At 44.7% G+C, this 22823-nt stretch overlaps 1 protein-coding gene across 1 annotated transcript in view; it reads left to right on the top strand.

The window, feature by feature from the left end:
* LOC126285058 (coagulation factor IX-like) overlaps positions 1-22823 on the top strand; it is a 284637-nt gene that overhangs the window by 199550 nt on the left and 62264 nt on the right. The window contains exon 7 of the mRNA XM_049984381.1: positions 15938-16015. Within this exon, the coding sequence (XP_049840338.1) occupies positions 15938-16015 (78 nt within the window). The remainder of the gene's footprint in view (positions 1-15937; positions 16016-22823) is intronic.

The following is a 22823-nucleotide window of genomic DNA, read 5'->3' as shown; positions in this document are numbered from 1 at the left end:
GCAACTCTAGCAGCGAAAGACAATGTACAGGTGTGCAATCATCTGAACATTGTCACGTACATAATCTGTGAAATTTCAGGGCATTTGTTCTCATTTTTGTGTTGCAATTCCCTCACACGTTGTAGAAATTTGCATTAGTATTGCACATCATCTGATGTGACTCACACCTAGTGAGTACGTGGCTGGCGACCACGGAGCCCCTTTCTGAGTCCTCGCATTGCTTCCACTTACTTATGGCAGGCTCCTCAGTTTTACCTTTCCTATCTGGCCACCCTCGGCCAGCTCTTGTTCTTTTCCGACCCTGACGCTATTAGGTTTCGAGGGCTAGGGGTCTTTCATTTTGCAACCTATACTTCTCATGCAGAGTCTGACCCAGAGTGGGCGGCTGCGAAAGGTGTCTGTATCCCATGTTACGGGCCGCCTCCAGAACTGATGAAGGCAACGGAGTACCACCACAGACAATCTTCCCTGCATAGTCCCTGCATAATCTAGTCTCATTTTTATGCACAAAAATGGCTTCCTACTAATTTAAATTAGTATCCGGAGGTAAAATAGTTCCCCATTCGGACCTCCCAGGACAGGGGGGGGGGGGGACAAACAACTTGAAAGGAGGCAAAAAATCAAAACGAGAATTTATACCTGGAATGTTAGAACTCTACTACAAGCAGGAAAATTAGAAAACCTTAAAAGAGGGATGGAAAAGAATCATATGGACCTCGTAGGAGTCGCTGAAGTAAAATGGAATGGATGTGGATAGTTACAGTCAGATGAATATGTATTGTACTTCTCAGTAGGAGAAGTAAAAGGAATGAATGGAGTAAGAATGACTATGACAAAGGAATTGGCTGAAGTGTGGAATATGTGGACTATGCAAATGACTGGGTTATTTGTGTATGGCTGAAAGGCACAGAAAAAGATTTACTGATTGTCCAGGTATATATGCCAACTTCAGAAAATGATGACCAAATTGTAGAGGAAACGTACGATGTAATAGAGAGACTAATGGACGAAAATAAAAAATGCTGCAAAATAGTAATGGGAGACAGGAACGCCATTGTGGGAAAAGGGAAAGAGGGGAACGTAGTAGGCAGTCATGGTCTTGGAGACAGAAATGATAGAGGTGAATGACTAATTGATTTCTGCAAGGAAAGGCAGCTGATAGTTGCAAATACAAGGTTCAAGAACCACAATAGGAGGCTCTACATATGGAAATCATCAGGGGATAAACACAGAAACCAAATCGATTTTATACTGATAGAAGAAAGATACAGGAATGGAATCAAGAAACTGCACACATTACCAGATGCAGATATTAATAGCGACCACAACTTACTTATGGCAGACATAGGAATTGTCGTTGTGGTCTTCGTTTCTGAGACTGGTTTGATGCAGCTCTCCATGCCACTCTATTCTGTGCAAGCTGCTTCATCTCCCAGTACGTACTGCAGCCTACATCCTTCTGAAACTGCTTAGTGTATTCATCTCGAGGTCTCCATCTACGATTTTTACCCTCTACGCTGCCCTCCAATACTAAATTGGTGATCCCTTGATGCATCAGACCATGTCCTACCAACCGATCCCTTCTTCTAGTCAAGTTGTGCCACAGACTTCTCTTCTCTCCAATTATATTCAATACCTCCTCATTAGTTATGTGATCTAACCACCTAATCTTCAGCTTTCTTCTGTAGAACCACATTTCGAAAGCTTCTATTCTCTTCTTGTCCAAACTAGTTATCGTCCACGTTTCACTTCCATACATGGCTACACTCCATACATATAATTTCAGAAACGACTTCCTCATACTTAAATCTATACTCGATGTTAACAAGATTCTCTTCTTCAGAAACGCTTTCCTTACCATTGCCAGTCTACATTTTATATCCTCTCTACTTCGACCACCATCAGTTATTTCCTCCTCAAATAGCATAAGTCGTTTACTACTTTAAGTGTCTCATTTCCTAACCTAATTCCCTCAGCATCACCCAACTTAATTAGACTACATTCCATTATCCTCGTTTTTCTTTTGTCGAGGCTCATCTTACACCCTCCTTTCATGATACGGTCCATTCCGTTCTACTGTTCTTCCAAGTCCTTTGCTGTCTCTGACAGAACTACAATGTAATCGGCGAACCTCAAAGTTTTTATTTCTTCTCCATGGATTTTAATTCCAACTCCGAATTTTTCTTTTCTTTCCTTTACTGCTTGCTCAATATACAGATTGAATAACATTGGGGAGAGGCTATAACCCTGTCTCACTCCCTTCCCAACCACCGCCTCCCTTTCATGTCCCTCGACTCTTTATAACTGCCATCTGGTTTCTATACAAATTGTAAATAGCTTTTCGCTCCCTGTATTTTACCCCTGCCGCCTTCAGAATTTGAAAGAGAGTATTCCAGTCAACATTGTCACAAGCTTTCTCCAAGTCTACAAATGCTAGAAACGTAGGTTTTCCTTTCTTTAATCTATTCTCTAAGATAAGTCGTAGGTCAGTATTGCCTCACGTGGTCCAACATTTCTACGCAATCCAAACTGATCTTCCCCGAGGTCGGCTTCTACCAGTTTTTCAAATCGTCTGTAAAGAATTCGTGTTAGTATTTTGCAGCCGTGGCTTATTAACCTGATAGTTCGGTAATTTTTACATCTGTCGTCACCTGCTTTCTTTGGGATTGGAATTATTATATTCTTCTTGAAGTCTGAGGGTATTTCGCTTGTCTCATACATTTTGCTTACCAGATGGTAGAGTTTTGTCAGGACTGGCTCTTCCAAGGCTGTCAGAAGTTCTAATGGGATGTTGTCGACTCCCGGAGCCTTATTTCGACTTAGATCTTTCAGTGCTCTGCCAAACTCTTCGCGCCGTATCATATCTCGAATTTCATCTTCATATACATCCTCTTCCATTTCCGTAATATTGCCCTGAAGTACATCGCCCTTGTATGGACACTCTATATACTCCTTCCACCTTTCTGCTGCCCCTTCTTTGGTGAGAACCGCGTTCCCATTTGAGCTCTTGATATTGATAAGGGTGGTTCCCTTTTCTCTGAAGGTCTCTTTAATTTTCCTGTTGGTAGTATCTATCTTACCCCTAGTGAGATAAGCCTCTACATCCTTACAATTGTCCTCTAGCCATGCCTGCTCATCCATTTTGCACTTCCTGTCGATCTCACTTTTGAGACGTTTGTATTCCTTTTTGCCTGCTTCATTTACTGCATTATTATATTTTTTCTTTCATTAATTAAATTCAACATTTCTTCTGTCACCCAAGGATTTCTACTAGCCCTCGTCTTTGATCCTCTGCTGCCTTCACTACTTCATCCCTCACAGCTACCCATTCTTCTTCTACTGTATTTCTTTCCCCCATTGTTGTCAATCGTTCCCTAATGTTCTCTCTGAAACTCTCTAAAACCTCTGGTTCTTTCAGTTTATCCAGGTCCCATCTCATTAAATCCCCACGTTTTTGCAGTTTCTTCAGTTTTAATCTACAATCCATAACCAATAGATTGTGGTCAGAGTCCACATCTGCCCCTGGAAGTCTCTTACAATTTAAAACCTCGTTCCTAAATCTCTGTCTTACCATTATGTAACCTATCTGAAACCTGTCAGTATCTCCAGGCTTCTTCCATGTATACAATTTTCTTTTTATGACTCTTGAACCAAGTGGTAGCTATGATTAAGTTATGCTCTGTGCAAAATTCTACCAGGCGGTTTTCTCTTTCATTTTTCCCCCCAATACGTATTCACCTACTACGTTTCCTTCTCTCCGTTTTCCTACTATCGAATTCCAGTCACCCATGACTAATAAATTATCATCACCCTTCACTATCTGAATAATTTCTTTTATTTGATCATACATTTCTTCAATTTCTTCGTCATCTGCAGAGCTAGTTGGCATATAAACTTGTACTACTGTAGTAGGTGTGGGCTTCGTATCTATCTTGGCCACAATAATGCGTTCACTATGCTGTTTGTAGTAGCTTGCCCGCATTCCTACTTTTTTATCTTATTATTAAACCTACTCCTACATTGCCCCTATTTGATTTTGTATTTGTAACCCTGTACTCACCTGATCAAAAGTCTTGTTCTTCAGGCCACCGAACTTCGCTAATTCCCACTATATCTAACATTAACCTATCCATTTCCCTTTTTAAATTTTCTATCCTACCTGCCCGATTAAGGGATCAGACATTCCACGCTCTGATCCGTAGAACGCCAGTTTTCTTTCTCCCGATAACAACGTCCTCCTGAGTAGTCCTCGCCCGGACATCCTAATGGGGGACTATTTTACCTCCGGAATATTTTACCCAAGAGGACACCATCTTCATTTAACCATACGGTAAAGCTGCATGCCCTTGGGAAAAATTATGGCTGTAGTTTCCCCTTGCTTTCAGCCGTTCGCAGTACCAGCACAGCAAGGCTGTTTTGGTTATTGTTACAAGGCCCGATCAGTCAATCATCCAGACTGTCGCCCCTGCAACTACTGAAAAGGCTGCTGCCCCTCTTCAGAAACCACACGTTTGTCTGGCCTCTCTACAGATACCCCTCCGTTGTGGTTGCACCTACGGTACGGTTATCTGTATCGCTGACTCACGCAAGCCTCCCCACTAATGGCAAGGTCTATGGTTCATATGGTGGGGCATAGAAATAAGAATGAAAAAACTGAAGAAAGCGACCATGGTGAAGAAGGGGGATCTAGAGAAGATAAAATCCCACAAAGAAAAAATTACATAAATGCTCTCACTTGAGTTTCTAAACACATTAAGAGACAAAAAACCACCTGATAATTCAGTGAGTACTGGAATATGATGAAAGAAGGAATCATTAAAGCAGGATAGCAAAAAAAAAAGGATTAGTAAAAGTGAAAAGGGCAAAAAAACCATGGGTCACACAAGAAACGATTTCGAAGATAGGGGAGAGAAGAGAATTTAGAAACAAGAACACTCAAGATGCAAGAAAGATGTACCGAAGGTTAAATAATGAACTGTGAAGAGAAACAGAGCAGGCTAGGAAAAAATGGCTAAAAGAGTAATTTGATGCAATTGAAGAACTGGGCAGGAAGGGAAGACTTACTTACAACAGAGTAAAGACTATGACATGGGATGAAAAAAGAGCAAGAAGTGTTGCTATGGAAATTTTGAGTAAAGACGAAGAGGTAGTGTGACGATGTCCTCCAGAGATGGGAAGAATATCTAAAAGAGGTACATGACACAGATCGTGTTGTGGTTGGCAGGAGAGCCAACCGTGTTAGTAAAGGAGGCCGAAATGCACGCGTTTAATCTCACGCAGGCTAGCGTGAGGTCTGGAACATGACAAGGGAATTAGAATTGAGAAAAACGGACTTAACTGGAGGACTACTTAACTTTAATCCTTTAATGACGAACGTCGGTCTTTATGGTACATGATTCACAATATCAATAGTACGGATACTGGCGCCTTGCTAGGTCGTAGCAAATGATGTAGCTGAAGGCTATGCTAACTATCGTCTCGGCAAATGAGAGCGTAGAAGTCAGTGAACCATAGCTAGCAAAGTCAGCTCTCCAACTCGGTCGAGTGCTAGGAAGTCTCTCTAGACCTGCCGTGTGGAGGCGCTCGGTCTGCAATCACTGATAGTGGTGACAAGCTGGTCCGACGTCTACTGCCGGACCACGGCCGATTTAAAGGCTACCACCTAGCAAGTGTGGTGTCTGGCGGTGACACCACATTCCTCCCCCGCAAATCGGCGTACGGTTGTGGCATAAGTCTTCCGCCCGCCGTGGGGAGGACCGCATGTTGATGTATGCGACGAGGTGGGGAACCTAACAACAGGCGAGGCTGTGCCACCCGCACCCTGCCATTCGAACCGCGGGGAGCTAGGAAACGCCTGAAAACCTGCTCCAGGGTGCACGCCAACATGCGGTGTATCAGGTGTTCCCCAGGGAAGCGTCCTGGGACCTCTACTGTTCCTGATCTACATAAATGACCTGGGTGACAACCTGGGCAGTTCTCTTAGACTGTTCGCAGATGATGCTGTAATTTACCGTCTAGTAAGGTCAACCGAAGACCAGTATCAGTTGCAAAGCGATTTAGAAAAGATTGCTGTATGGTGTGTCAGGTGGCAGTTGACGCTAAATAACGAAAAGTGTGAGATGATCCACATGAGTTCCAAAAGAAATCCGTTGGAATTCGATTACTCGATAAATAGTACAATCCTCAAGGCTGTCAATTCAACTAAGTACCTGGGTGTTAAAATTACGAACAACTTCAGTTGGAAGGACCACATAGATAATATTGTCGGGAAGGCGAGCCAAAGGTTGCGTTTCATTGGCAGGACACTTAGAAGATGCAACAAGTCCACTAAAGAGACAGCTTACACTACACTCGTTCGTCCTCTGTTAGAATATTGCTGCGCGGTGTGGGATCCTTTACCAGGTGGGATTGACGGAGGACATCGAAAGGGTGCAAAAAAGGGCAGCTCGTTTTGTATTATCACGTTATAGGGGAGAGAGTGTGGCAGATATGATACACGAGTTGGGATGGAAGTCATTACAGCATAGACGTTTTTCGTCGCGGCGAGACCTTTTTACGAAATTTCAGTCACCAACTTTCTCTTCCGAATGCGAAAATATTTTGTTGAGCCCAACCTACATAGGTAGGAATGATCATCAAAATAAAATAAGAGAAATCAGAGCTCGAACAGAAAGGTTTAGGTGTTCGTTTTTCCCGCTCGCTATTCGGGAGTGGAATAGTAGAGAGATAGTATGATTGTGGTTCGATGAACCCTCTGCCAAGCACTTAAATGTGAATTGCAGAGTAGTCATGTAGATGTAGATGTATGCGCCCGTAGAGAGACAGGAGGGGCCGAAGGGTCGACCTCCATCGGGCCGGGGCACCTGACGGGCGAAGACGACATATGGTCCGGAGCGGGCAGGAGTTCCGTGTCGGAGGGCAACTGGTCCCGGGAAGCGATCGGCGGCGCGTGACCCAGGGAGCCGCCCGACGGCTGCAGCGGTGCGTCCACCGCGGGCGTCGCCGGCGGGAGAACAGGCGGCGGCGGCGACGGCGGCGGCGGCGCGCCGCCATAGGGGCAAAATGGAAGGTAGCGTCGGTAACACCTTGGGCTGAGGCGAGCCAGTAGATGGGTCCCCGGGGCGCTGACCGGACGGCACCGTCGCTGAAAGCAGACGGCGAGCGGCAGATCCCGTGTGACGACAGAGGAGCAGCTGATTGAGATGCCGACGCACCTCACCAGAGGCCCCCAAAACCAGATACATAGCGCGGCCGAGGCAGCGAAGTATGTGCCCTTCGAGCCAACGCCGTGAACCTCGATAGTGGCGATAGTAGACAACGTCGCCTGGAGCAAAAGCAGATGTCTGCCGCGGCACAGGAACCTGATGCGGTTGATGTAGCAAAGACATCAAGGTTCGATGATGACGACCGTGGAGCAACTCAGCCGGCGAGCGACCGTCTCGGGGCTGAGATGGATACGAGGACAAAAAGAGCAATAACGCGTCCTCCCGAGAATGCGACTCTTTCAACTTCAACATCTGTGACTTGAAAGTACTGACCAATCGTTCAGCGGCACCGTTTGACTGTGGCGAAAACGGCGCGGACGTCAGATGTTGAATGCCATTGGCCTTGCAGAATGACTGAAATTCTGCGGACATGAATTGTGGGCCATTGTCGGAAACAATAGTCTGTGGAAGACCTTCAATGCAAAAGATAGCAGTTAACGCTTGGATGGTGGCAGATGACGTCGTGGAAGACATCCGGACAACAAAAGGAAAATTTCTGAATGAATCTACCACAACCAACCATCGAGCATTCCAGAATGGACCAGCAAAATCGATGTGTAAGCGTTGTCAAGGGGAAGTGGCTTTTGGCTATGCAAAGAATTTCCGCTGTGGTGCTGATTGTTGTTCGGCACACACCCTGCAAGAAGGGCACATATTCGTAATCGCAGCATCGATTCCGAACCAAGTACAGTGCTGACGAGCAAGTTGTTTCTTTCTCACTATACCCTAATGTCCTTGGTGGCGAAGCTGTAAGACAGGACTGTAACGAACGTGGTACCACGACCCTGGACTGATCATTATCAGAACGCAACAGCTAATCACCACGCCGTACAAAAAGTCCCTCGTTGTGAGCAAAATATCGGTGAACCAACGGGTCCCCAATCCGTGACTTTGACAAGGGCCATTGCGTAGCAACAAATCGCAGAAAGGGAGCAAGGACAGGGTCGGTAGCTGTGGCTGTAGCTATACGACGAAAATCAATCGGAAACGATTCGACCACGTCATCGGTTTCCGCATCAATGAACATGCAAGCAAGTTCGGAGGAATCGAATGCCCTATCCTCAGCAACAGGCAAGCGGGACAACGCATCGGCGTTTCCGTGCTTAACAGTGGACCGATACAAGATGTCGTAGCGGTACTGCGAGAGGAAAATAGACCAGCGAATGAATTTCTGCGCTGTACGTGGAGGTACAGGCTTGGTCGGATGAAAAAGCGATGTCAAAGGTTTGTGGTCTGTGATTATGGTAAAGTGACGACCGTACAAGAAATCATGAAACTTTGTAACACCAAATACGAGAGCCAATGCTTCTTTCTCGATCTGTGAATAATTTCTTTGCGCAGACGAGAGCAATTTGGACGCAAAGGCAATAGGGCGGTCGTGTGATCCATCTTTGTGCGCAAGCACAGCACCGATCCCGAAATCCGATGCATCCACCATCAACAAAAGGAGCTTCTGGGGATCGAATGGCGTAAGGCAAGTATTGGAAAGCAACGCCGATTTCAACTGGCGAAAGGCGCGTTCGCATTCCGTCGTCCAGACGAACGGAACACCCTTACGGCGTAAGCGATGAAGCGGAGCTGAAATGGAAGAGGCATGCGGCACGTATTTATTATAATAGTTGATTTTTCCCAGCACACTCTGTAGCTGCTTCAAATTCTGCGGCGACGGCATGTCGTGTATGGCACGAAGGTGCGTGGGACTGGGATGTATGCCTTGGTCATTGAGTACATGTCCCAGGTATGGTAAGTCCCGAGCAAAAAACACACATTTGTCCTTTCGCAAGCGAAGACCATTTTGTCGCAAGACCTGAAATAATGTTCTGAGATTGGCCAAATGTTCTTCTTCCGTCTTTCCGGAGATCAAAATATCGTCCAGATAATTTGCTGCGGTAGGGACCGACGCACAAACAGTTTGTAGATATTGCTGAAACAATGCAGGGGCGGATGCACACTCGAATGGCAGTCGTTTGAATCGATATAACCCAAGATGCGTGTTAACCACCAAAACGAGCTGGGATTCTTCGTCCACCGGTATTTGCAAGTAGGCATCTGCTAGGTCCAACTTCGAAAAATATTTACCCGGACACAGTTTGTCAAAAAGATCTTCCGGGCGGGGTAAAGGAAAAGTTGCAATCACTAGTTGCGGATTCACTGTTGCATTGAAGTCCGCACAAAGTCTCAATTTTCCGGAAGATTTTGGCAAAATTACTAAGGGTGATGCCCAGAGAGAAGCCTGCACACGTTCAATTACACCTTGTGATTCCAAATCATGTAATGTTTTTGCGACCTCATCACGCAATGCGTGGGGAACATTGCGCGCTCTGAAAAATTTCGGTTGCGCGTTTTCTTTCAGTTCCAAATGTGCTTTATAGTTCTTAGCGCAACCGAGGCCCGGTGCAAAGATGTCTGCAAATTCTTCACATAGACGAGAAACACTGTCTGAAGGCACAGTCTGGTTCACTGATACGACCTGATTTACTATAGACAAGTTAAACAACTGAAATAAATCGAAACCAAACAAGTTCACTGCAGAAGAAGAACGAAGGACGTAAAATGACAAGTTTTGCTTGTCCTTTTTATGTTGCAAGAAGGCTGCACTGTCCTAACACAGGGATCTTTTGTCCTGAATAGCTACGTAATTTAACATTTGCGGCGCGCAAAGGAGGTGTGCCCAGCAGTTTGTAAGTGTCTTGATTGATCAGTGAAACTGCAGCTCCTGTATCGAGCAGGAATGGTATCACTTTGGCGTTAATGTCCAAGTCTACAAAAAGTTTGTCCTGCTGACGACAAGAGCGACTGTCTCGTGCAACGTGAACTGACACTGGTACATAATCACTTGCGAATTGACGGGAGTTCCGGCGATGTCGACGCACATTATTTTTGGGACGAACACAGTCACTGTTAGAGAGTGTGGCACTGGGTGGAGTGGAATGAACTACATGAATTTCCATGGGCGAAGTTTCGCGAGCCTGAGTATGCTTGTTTCGATTCCGATTCCGGCGCGAAGCAAAGGGCCTGGAACGGTTTTGAGCTTCCGATCTGAGCTTTTTCTGGCAAACACTCTGAACATGTCCTTTTTTATTACAATAAAAGCAAATAGCTTGGCGTGATGGGCAATTCTCACGCGAATGTTTAGTAGCACACCGCGGGCATGATTTGATCACTGCATTTGCTTGCCTGCGCGGCACACGTGGCTGAGAGCCTGGCGGCAGCGGCGCGGCCGGGCGCGAGGGCTGTTTACTGCTCCGTGTAGCTCGCCCGGCGGGCCGGTTAACCTGACGCACTGCTGGCGAAGTTTCAAATGATTCCTGAGCAAAGTCAAGTGTGTCCTGCCGATCCAATATGTCCATCACTTGTTGAAGCGAGGGATTTACTAATTTCAAAATCTGTTCCCTTATACGAACACCAGAAACGTTCTGTGCAATTGCATCACGTGCCATAGTATCTGAATAAGGGAGTCCACATTGACACTCAAAAGCACAATCCCTAGTAAGGCCTTGCAAGGTTGCAACCCACTCCCGATTAGTCTGACCTGCCGTACGTTTTGTACGAAAGAATGTATACCTTTTCGCAACAACACTCCTGGAAATTGAAATAAGAACACCGTGAATTCATTGTCCCAGGAAGGGGAAACTTTATTGACACATTCCTGGGGTCAGATACATCACATGATCACACTGACAGAACCACAGGCACATAGACACAGGCAACAGAGCATGCACAATGTCGGCACAAGTACAGTGTATATCCACCTTTCGCAGCAATGCAGGCTGCTATTCTCCCATGGAGACGATCGTAGAGATGCTGGATGTAGCCCTGTGGAACGGCTTGCCATGCCATTTCCACCTGGCGCCTCAGTTGGACCAGCGTTCGTGCTGGACGTGCAGACCGCGTGAGACGACGCTTCATCCAGTCCCAAACATGCTCAATGGGGGACAGATCCGGAGATCTTGCTGGCCAGGGTAGTTGACTTACACCTTCTAGAGCACGTTGGGTGGCACGGGATACAGGCGGACGTGCATTGTCCTGTTGGAACAGCAAGTTCCCTTGCCGGTCTAGGAATGGTAGAACGATGGGTTCGATGACGGTTTGGATGTACCGTGCACTATTCAGTGTCCCCTCGACGATCACCAGAGGTGTACGGCCAGTGTAGGAGATCGCTCCCCACACCATGATGCCGGGTGTTGGCCCTGTGTTCCTCGGTCGTATGCAGTCCTGATTGTGGCGCTCACCTGCACGGCGCCAAACACGCATACGACCATCATTGGCACCAAGGCAGAAGCGACTCTCATCGCTGAAGACGACACGTCTCCATTCGTCCCTCCATTCACGCCTGTCGCAACACCACTAGAGGCGGGCTGCACGATGTTGGGGCGTGAGCGAAAGACGGCCTAACGGTGTGCGGGACCGTAGCCCAGCTTCATGGAGACGGTTGCGAATGGTCCTCGCCGATACCCCAGGAGCAACAGTGTCCCTAATTTGCTGGGAAGTGGCGGTGCGGTCTCCTACGGCACTGCGTAGGATCCTACGGTCTTGGCGTGCATCCGTGCGTCGCTGCGGTCCGGTCCCAGGTCGACGGGCACGTGCACCTTCCGCCGACCACTGGCGACAACATCGATGTACTGTGGAGACCTCACGCCTCACGTGTTGAGCAATTCAGCGGTACGTCCACCCAGCCTCCCACATGCCCACTATACGCCCTCGCTCAAAGTCCGTCAACTGCACATACGGTTCACGTCCACGCTGTCGCGGCATGCTACCAGTGTTAAAGACTGCGATGGAGTTCCGTATGCCACGGCAAACTGGCTGACACTGACGGCGGCGGTGCACAAATGCTGCGCAGCTAGCGCCATTCGACGGCCAACACCGCGGTTCCTAGTGTGTCCGCTGTGCCGTGCGTGTGATCATTGCTTGTACAGCCCTCTCGCAGTGTCCGGAGCAAGTATGGTGGGTCTGACACACCGGTGTCAATGTGTTCTTTTTTCCATTTCCAGGAGTGTACATTGACTGATTCCTTGAAATATGCATATAATGCAGACAAAATTTCTTCGTAGGGCAGAGTTGCTACGTCGCGTCGGGGAAATAATTTGACTATCACACGGTACGTGGTCACTCCGACGGATGAAAGCAGAAAAGGCTGCCGCTCATTACCTTGAATTCTGTAGGCGGCGAGATGGAAACCAAATTGGCGTGACCACTCCGTCCAGCTTTCCAGTGCAGCATCAAAAGGTCGAAAAGTGGGTGCAACAGCGTGTTGTGGCTGCGTTAGCGGTGAAGCGGCTGCATCGCACGTTGACCCTGGAGGAGCTGTCCAAGGGCATCCAGTAAGGCCTGCGTCTGCTGATTCTGTAAGCGATAAAATTCGGACAGTACATCTGGAGATTGTGGCGAAGCCATTACACAAGTAAACCAGTGCAATATCGATAAGAACGCGGTTTTGCCTCGTCGCCAATGTAGTGTTTGGCAAGAGAGCCAACCGTGTTAATAAGGAGGCCGAAATGCACGCGTTTTATCTCACGCAGTCTAGCGTGAGGTCTGGAACATGACAAGGAATTAGAATTCAGAAAGCGGACGTAATTAGTTTGGTACTTAACTTTAATCCATTAATGATGAATGCCGCTCTTGACAGTACATGATTCACAATATTATCTGTTCAGAATAGTAACTGAATATGGCGCCTTGCTAGGTCGTAGCAAATGACGTAGTTGAAGGCTGTGCTAAACTGTCGTCTCGGCAAATGAGAGCGTATGTAGACAGTGAACCATCGCTAGCAAAGTAGGCTTTCCAACTGGGGTGAGTGCTAAGGAGTCTCTACACCATACCTGCCGTGTGGCGGCGCTCGGTCTGCAATCACTGATAATGGCGACACGTGGGTCCGACGTATACTACCGGACCGTGGCCGATTTAAAGACTACCACCTAGCAAGTGTGGTGTCTGGCGGTGACACCACAGATCGCAAACCAGAAACTCTGTAACTTGAATCACTCAACACTGTATGTGACGACGAGAAAGGACCAACCATTATAATCGAAGAAGTTAAGCCTGCCATAGCTGCAATGAAAAATGGCAAAACAGCAGGTACAGGTCACCTGCAGTGCCTCTCCTGGGCTCTTGACCGTATCGGTTGGACCCCAGAAGACTGTAAAACAGTGGCCTGGTCATATGAGTCCCGATTTCTACTGGTAAGAGCTGATTCGAAAGACAGAGCGTGGCGTAGAACCTACAGACCCATTGATGCGGTTGTTAACAAGGCACTGTGCAAGGTGGTGGTAGCTCCGTAATGGTGTGGGCTGTGTTTACATGGACTGTACTGGATCCAGCAGTAAAACTTACCGTTGACTGGAAATGCTTGTTGGGTTACTTAGAGAGCATTTGCAGCCATTCATGGACTTCACGTTCCAAAATAACAAAGGAACTTCTGTGGATGACAATGTGCAACGTTACTAGGTCACAATTGCTCACGATTGGTTTGAAGAACATTCTGGACAGTTAAAGCCACTGATTTAACCACCAGGATCACCCGGTACGAATCCCATCGTACATTTAAGGGACATAATCATGAGGTCACTTCGTGCACAAAATCCTGCACCGGCAACACTTTCGCAATGATGGACCGCTGTAGGACAGCGTGGCTCAATATTTCTGCAGGGCACTTACAATAACTTGCTCAGTCAATTCCACATCTAGTTGCTGCACTACACCAGGTAAAAGGAGGTCTGACACGATATTAAGAGGTATCTGATGACATTTTTCACCTCAGTGTTCGCTCTCCCAGTTGGTGTACAACACAGCAACGACATTTGAACATTCAATCACTGTCATGAGGCGCCAGACATTGAATGTCTGCGTCATAGTGGTGACCACTAGCTACGAATTGAAATGGGCTGTTGCTACAGGAAAGTGTGAGTGAGCTGTTCTCTGCTGGAGGTGCCAACAACGTAGGCAGCTATTTTGTTGCTAACCTCTTTACTGACAATGATACATGAACGTAGATCAGTGTATCTGCAACAGGCAGACAGTAAATGGTGAGCGATGGCTAGCCGGTTGGTAGTTGGGACTAGGCAACAAAGTCTAGCAAGGAGTGTGTGGGCAATAAGTACAGTACTGCAAGTTGGAAAGTTTCGATGGACGGTGGCTGCTGCTGGGCCGATTGGAACTCGTGGCTTGATCCAGTCCAAGGAGGCGTCAGCACGTGCTGGCAACTCAGGACTCAGGCAGCCAGATGGTGGTCTATGTTTCACGGCCCAGAGACAGCAAACGTACCTACGTCGTAAGTATGGCGATGACTGGTACAGGTTGGAAATCATAGTAGGGCCCAGCTTTGCTGATGACGATAGTTTTTTGTGGGTGGAGCTCCTTCACATCTACATCAACAACGTGACCATCTCAATAGATCTACTGTCACTTGCATATTGTTATTTTCAAATTGAGAATGTCACAGGATGTGAGGCTGTTTGTCTGTACATTTGAGTAGGATTACCCATTAATGCGCACCCATGTAGAATATAGAAGTTGCCAAAAAGCAAAGGTAGCCCAGTGGGTTTAAGGCCAAGGGGAGAAACGTTCCAAGGCAAGTGCTACAGGAAAAAGCCTCTTCTATAGTCTAGAGGGGTAGTAAGAGCAGTAATGGATTCCTTGCTATCTTTTAGAGATCAGGCAAGGATGGGATACGTTTGCAGTAGGTGTCATGAAGCTCGATGCCATGTAAAAGCCAATGGTCGTTATGTCAAAGCCAATGGTCATTATCGTAGTCAGTCCAGTGTGGCAGCACCAGACACTGCTGTGAGCCCCGATGTAGCGCCACGTCTGTGGTGAATGGACGCAACAGTAGGCTGACGTTGCCCGCTGCGTAAGTTTTTCCTCCTTAGTCCATGGCACAGTTTTACATATGAAGTGGGTAAAATTAGCCTGTATTCTCCACCTACTTACGATATGTCGTACAAATAAGTCAACGAATGCCTAACTGATTAATCTAAACACTGCCATCCACAGTACGTTGCCTGAAACACGTTTGAAACCCAACTAATTCTTTTCATATAAGTTATGTTTAGACAATTATTTCGTCCGCATTCAATTAGTTTCCACTTAATTCGATACACCCGAATTACCCATTGCCTTGTAGTATACGTGTATATAAATGTATGAAGATTTTCATAGCTGACGTTCAATAGAATGTCTTTATTAGAGAGACAAAACATGTAGCAACACAAGTGCAATTTGTCGTGTAAAAATATATGACTTCATAACTAACGGATGCGTAGCGTAACCAATGTCGGGCAAGCTGACGAGCAACAGTGGCGTCAGCTCCTCCTAACGATTATGGCGCTGGCAAATATTTTAAACGGAAGACCCCGAGTCTTAGGACTTGGATTGCCGGTGCCTTAGCCACAAAACGCCTGTTCAGAATAATCTCATTGGATCACTGGAGTATAACACCGCCAACAGAAACCACATTTTAAAATAAAATCGAAGTTAACATGGCGTTATGTCCGCAGATGCCAAGAGCTGTCATCTCGTGATGGTATTTCCCAATTACATTGAGTTTTTTCCTGATCTGAGCTCGTGCCTTCATTTCCTGTTCACTAAAGTTAAATCCATTTACACGATAGTAATCTTACATTCTAAAGTGTTTTCAGAAACAGGAGACTAACTTTGGCCTTTCTTCACAACAGCGGGTAATACGTCCGGTCAGCAGCAGCTGCAATCGCAGACAAAGTGTGAAGAAATCGGAGGTCAGCCTGCGCGACCGGGTAAGTTTTTGCGAGCAATCGGGTTTACCTGTTCATCATGAGTCCTCTCAGTCGCTCAGAACTAAGAAACACTTCGAACTGTAACTCTTCAAAACTACACCGGTAGTTATTTTGCCGTAAGCAGTTGCTAAAGAGAGATGAAGTAAATTTGTGATCATTAGCACTTCTATCCGAACACGAGCGAAAACATTTTGATCGTAGACATGCGACGCAGCTAGGAAAGTATAAAGGATGTTAGAGGTGTAAGTGCAGATATTGTGATCATCGGCGTTAACTTCTGTGTGTAGATTGTTTTTTCTCTGCGTCGAACAGTCTTTCCACAAGCACCTCACATGCGTGGCTCGTTCAATAAGTAATATCACACATTTTTTCTCAGAACATTTTATGTTACACTATACATCATTATGTCTTGTCCAAGTCCTATTTTTTTTACGTAGTCTCCATCAAGTTCTATAGCCGTACGCCAACGTTTTGGAAGAGCATGTATTACGTGCTGGTAAAAGCTTTTGTCCAGTAGGCGTGGACATATTTTCACGGCATGACTGACACTCTCGTCATCTTCAAAGTCTGTTCCCTGCAGAGAGTCTTTAAGCGGTCCAAAGTGATGAAAGTCTCAGGGTGCCAGATCTGGACTGTATGGCGGATGAGGCATGAAGTCCGGCCCAATTTCGTTCTCAGACTTGTGTGTGGGCTTGCATTATCGTGTTGGAGCAAGATTTCCACTTGATTCCTGTCCGATGGAACACGTTGGAAACGATTCATCAGTTTATTTAGTCTCCACTTATGCCTCTGAACTGATGATTGACCCTCTTGGAATCACATCCACGAGAGTTACGTCATCACAATCCCAGAAAATCGTCATCATGACTTGTCTTGAATTTCTTCTTTTGTGGTGGATGAGGATGACGCCACTCCAGGGCCTGCGTTTTGGTTTCCAGTGCAAAGTGGTGCACGCAGCTTTAGTCCCCCCGTGACGATTCATGACAGGAGGGCCTCTCCTTCAGTCTCAAAACTCTCCAACAGTTCATATGAAATGGCCTTTCTTTGAATCTTGTGGTCCGCTGTGAGCATTCGTGGAACCCACCGTAGCGGTCGCGCGGTTCCAGACTGTAGTGCCTAGAACCGCTCGCCCACAAAGGCGCGCAGTCCAGAACCGCGCGACTGCTACGGTCGCAGGTTCGAATCCTGCCTCGGGCATGGATGTGAGTGATGTCCTTAGGTTAGTTAGGTTTAAGTAGTTCTAGTTCTAAGTTCTAGGGGACTGAGGACCTCAGATGTTAAGTCCCATAGTGTTCAGAGCCATTTGAACCATTTTGTACTCGGAAGCGCTAACCAACCTAAAAACATACTACTCCTAATATCCACAGTTATTAGTCTGTACATGAAGTACTGATAGAAAGTTGTTCAGTACACTGCCCTCAGCTACCAATCAAAATATCTGAGCAGAAACGAATGAGCTAGCATTCTATCAATGATGCGATAAATGAGGAAAAACAGTTGGTCAGCTATCCACTGTCTACTTTCGTCAACACAGAAAGTGGATCAAAGACAGCAAAGCCACATGCACGCGATACTGTGTTGGACGCGCAAGCTTCATCACAGAACATAGTGGTCTGAGACTTGCCTGATCTGTAAACTACGAGTAGGGCAGTGGTGATCTGTGGCAGATAAGACGACTGGCTGGGGGTACAAGTGAATAAAGCACATGGGTCACCATACGTTGTTGAACTTGGTTCTCCGCAACAGACTTCTCCTATGTGCTACAATGTTGCCTCTTCAACACAGCCAGACTGCATCGGGTGTGAGATTGAACCTCGCATCAATGGAAATGTGTCCCTTGGTCGGATGAATCACCTTTCTTGTTACATCAGAGCTATGGTCGTGTCCAGATGTGCCATCATCCATGTGAACGGCTGCCTGAGATATGCAGCCTACTATTGACACACGCCGGTGGAGACAGTACTGTGCTGTGAGTAACATTCAGCTGGATTTCCATGAGACCTATGATAGTACGCTAAGGCGTCATAATAGCTTTAGACTACTAAGGTGAACCATTTTCATGTCTTCCTCAATGGCGACTGCATATTCCACAAGGCCAGAATGGAGGAACATTATGGTGAACATGATGGTAAACTCACATTGATGTCTTCTCCACCAAACCTGATGGATCGCATCTTGGACACTATCGAGCGCCATCTCCGGACCCACGAAACATCAGCCCATAATTTACAGGAACTGTGTTACCTTTAGTAGACATTTATCTCTCAAACTGTGGTCTATTTTTTATAGTAACACAATTTTAGGCAAAGAATGATCCCTTTGCTACCACTAATCTGCTTCTTATGTTCTCCTTGCCTAGTGCTTCGAGCGTTATCATGTGTCCAAGTTGGTTGAACTCCTTCGCCTTGTCTACTTCGTGCTCTCCAGCTTTGATACTAAGTTTGATGCTTCTCTCTTTTCCAGTACTGTTTAATACGTCCATCTTTCTATGATTTTGTCTCATTTCATATTCTGTGTTCAGTAGATTGTTCATTTCATCGTACCCTGTAAAAGTCAATTTCATAGAGAAGTGCAACGTCATCAACGAATCTTATTGTTAACATCATGTCTCAACGAATTATAATCCATGGATCCCAGAAACTTACTTTTATATCCTTCACTGCCGTAACATTTTTTTTAATCTGACTAATTCTCTCTTGCTCTTCAATTCTAACTGTTCCCTATTGATCCTTATGACTATTCTGTGCTACCCGTCTTTTCCTACACCGTATTTTTCTGGGGATATCGAACACGTTGTGCCATTCTACATTTTCAAAAAGAGTTTTTACAAGTCAACAATCCCTGTGGACGTATCTGTAGTTTTCTTAAGTCTTGATTTTATGTGTCCTCAAATTTTTTTAATCTAACTGAAAATCATATAACGGATACTCTGTGATTCATTTTTCACTATTTTCTGTATTTATCTGGTCCGAAACTTCAACGCACAAACTATCGAGACGACAGATCATAGTTCTTTCATTTTTATACGCTTACTATCTTTAGGATTGTGTGAACGATGTTCCGCCGAAAGTTCAGTAGTAAGTCACCGGTCTCACAGATTATATACACTAATTCGATTAATCATTTGACTGTCACTTCCACGAATAGCTTAATAAATTATGTTGCAATATTATGTCTCCCTTCTGCCTAGTTTGATAGAAAGTTTTTCTAATCCTTCTCCAACTATGATTTCAGTATTGTATCCCTAGTGTCCCCAAACTAAGACTCATTTCTTCTTGTTCCATATTTACTGGCAGTTTCTTTCTTTCTTAGTGGCTCTCAGTATAATACTTCCACATCTGCACTCTCACCTCAACAGCAGAACTTTCATATACGTACCACATGTTAATACATGCTAATGGAGCTGGAAGAAGCCTTCGAGAACAGCATATGGTACATTGCAGAAGCAACAAAAGAGCAGCGAAAGGCAAGAAAACAGAAACTAAATAGATTTAAATTCGCGTCATGTACGTTATTGCAAAGGAACAGAAGACGGAAGAAATTCATCATATGCCTACTTGTTAAAAAGAAAATTTTTAAAAATGCACATACTGATGGAATCCCAGACAAAAATATTCATGTCAGTTCAAAAATACGTTCATGCTCTGATGAAGAGATAAAATACATCTAAGAACAATTATGAAGTTTGATAAGTAACGGCAAATCCCAATACAAGGTGATACTGGGACTTTTAATGCAAATGTACTAAAAAGACTAAAGAACGATTTTTCAGTGAGAAAATTTTGTTTTCATGCCGGGAATTACAGGATTCTTACTATAGTAGTACAGTTTCTTTGAGACTTTATTAGGATAGTGGTATACTTAAAACTGAGAGATGAGTCGGGTATTATGGCTCCACGTGACTAAAACTGGTCTCAGTAGTCTTAGGGGGGACTTGCATACTCATAAACGGAATATGAGAAAAGGAATACTGAATAACGGAACATCCTCATCGTTTCAACAGAACACATCCACTACAATAGGAACCTGTTGAAGTCATTACTGATACGACACTAAGCAAGATACCTCTGTGGTACTGGATCTTCACAGATATTTCTCAATCTAGCCCCAAGTCCGTAGGGGACGTACAGTACAACTGATCGCTTCTTCCCTCTTGAGACTGAAAAAGTTAACCCTTTTCTGGATCCACTTCGCGAATCGACGCTTAGATAGCCACGAAAAGCGTGCGAGGCTATTGCAGGATAGTTTGTGCTGAGAAATAATTGCTAAGGAAACAATTCGATAAGTTGCGCCGATTTCGAGTTAATTAACACTGCAGTTAGCCTATCATGCCGTTGCGCGTTAAAATTCAAGTTATCCGCCTGAGATGTTGACACCAAACGTTTTCCTTCGTTTGGATTCCTAAAACCGAACAAGAAAGCGATACAAAAATTTGACTTAGGAAGGTAGTAAGGATCGAACCCTTGCCAAAGGCTGAACAGTCTCGTGCGCTATTATCTTCGCTATGAGAACAACTGACAGTAACTGTATCTGGTGGGCGGCTTGAATTTGAGCACAACGATCTGATTGGCTGACCCCAATGCTAATTAACTCGGAACGTTGCCATGTATCGAATTTTTTCTTAATAATTATTTATCGGCATAACCTACCCCACAACACCCATGCAAGTTCTTCAGCCGCCCTGTATGTACGCACTGGAGTGGCGCTGGGTTGCATAAATGCAGCAACAATGCCCTCAAACGGACGCTTTTTGATCATCTCTAATACTTTAAATAAATTTTGGGATGCTGTTACGGTGCATTTGTTAATAAACACCATAAAATGATTCCGGATGACAGTTGGGTACATGAAACCTAAAAAATACGAGAAATCGAGAGTATTGGTTAGGCGGAGGACAGATCTAGATTGCATCCAAATGCCGAGCGAAGAGAAATCTGTAGGACACTTCGTACAGCTGCAGGAACTATTGATACGTTGTCAGTAGAATAATAATCTTCATTCGCTTTCTGATATAAATAGTTCAGTGCATAGTAGAAATGTAGTAGAACATCTTTTATGACACTTAGACAATATTCAGATCCTGGCTGTGATGTCTTTCTGTTCGACATGAGATATAACTGTGAGTATCCTCAAACAAATTATGTCAGGTGCTTGTACAATTTCACTGGGTAATTACGATATTGTTCACCTTCAAAGGAATATGGGATGCTTTAAACTAATCTGTTGTACCCTAAATCCTGGGTGATGGTTAACAACCGAACCGGTAGATGAATAATGGGACAACTGAGCAGCTGATGGTAAAATTCATTTCATAAAAAGATGCTACTTGCCATGCTCTCGCAATACTAACATTCATTAACAGTTTTAGTTTAATAAACAACAAATACATTGGGATCAACATACGCTATCCACTGTTTTAAACCAATTCTCTAAGACAGTACCAAAAGGAGCTGCTCTTTCAGCACAGAAAATTATTTAATTTTTTTTTCGATTTGTATATTACACAAAATTGCAGTAACTCTAGTTTGCTAAATTTTTGATAATTATCATTAATTAAATTTCAATTTTTACATTACTCTACACATTCGAAGAAAAACAGTGCAGTCACGTTTTTATGTGAACCAGGTACCGCTTGACAGGAATCCTTACGAACACTGTTTAGCTACCTACCATTACAGGAACACAAAATATGGCTTATGATGCCTATTATTTCGACTCATCGCTGATCCTGACACATATGTACAGTACACATGGAATATTTAATTCGTCCACTACCACTTCTTCAAGTAGTGTAATCTATGCTATACTCCGACAGTTCATTCATAGTAATATGCCCACTGAATAGTGGCAGTCTTTTGTGCGTATTTACGAACATTTAAAAACACGCATCATTACAGATTCTCTAACATTTACTTGTCCACAAATCAGGTGCTTCTTCCATTACATGATATTCGTGTCATCATAGCCAAGCGGCTTTCCGCTAATGACCGCAATATTGTTTATTATCTGCAACGTTATACACTTTTTACCGACTAAAATTATGATGTTACACTTCTAATTACTACTCATTGGCCTTTAAAAATCTCGTGACAATTCTCTATCCCGTCATTACTATTGGGTGGCTTTTCATCATCTTTAATTAAACTTATTTTCTTCCAAAATACGCTCTTACATCTCAAAAGAAAATTCTTTACTTCTAATTTTACAGCTTTGCTATTACTTTTTTTCCTTTACTTCAAACCTTGCTGACACTTGGACACTGTTGTTCCACTATTTATCTGACTATTGTTTCTTTTCTGTAAGGTAATGCCATGCTTGTTGGTTTCCCTCTGGAAACATCCACGCATCAGTTTTGTGTAGCATCAGTTCTATGATTCTTTGCGAAACTGATAGTAACTGCAAACTTCATTTTAGCCTTTGTACCACTTACCGTCGTGGTCATAATACCTTTCTCAGAACCTCCGGCATCAGCTTGGCCTACCAACCTACATAACTTATACATCGATCTTCCACCGTTATGTCACTAACTCTCAACACTTTTTCTTGATTCCTCATTTCTAATAGCACTTTTTTTTTTTTTTCCACTGTTACCTCCAACGCCACATACGGCCTCAAACGTCTATACTGGTAATACAGGTACTCTCTCTCTATCTCTCTCTCTCTCTCTCTTTCTTTCTTTCTTTTTCTCTTTCTTTCTATTATTTGCCCATAAATTCCTCCTAAAATGGCGTATAATTTGCTCTAGTTCAAGGATGGCTATTATCTGAAAGCGTAATCTTCAACATTAATTACAAGCTGATAATTCTCT

Source organism: Schistocerca gregaria, chromosome 1, assembly GCF_023897955.1.
Source record: "Schistocerca gregaria isolate iqSchGreg1 chromosome 1, iqSchGreg1.2, whole genome shotgun sequence".
Lineage (NCBI taxonomy): Eukaryota > Metazoa > Arthropoda > Insecta > Orthoptera > Acrididae > Schistocerca > Schistocerca gregaria.
This window is presented reverse-complemented; position numbering and strand designations above follow the sequence as displayed.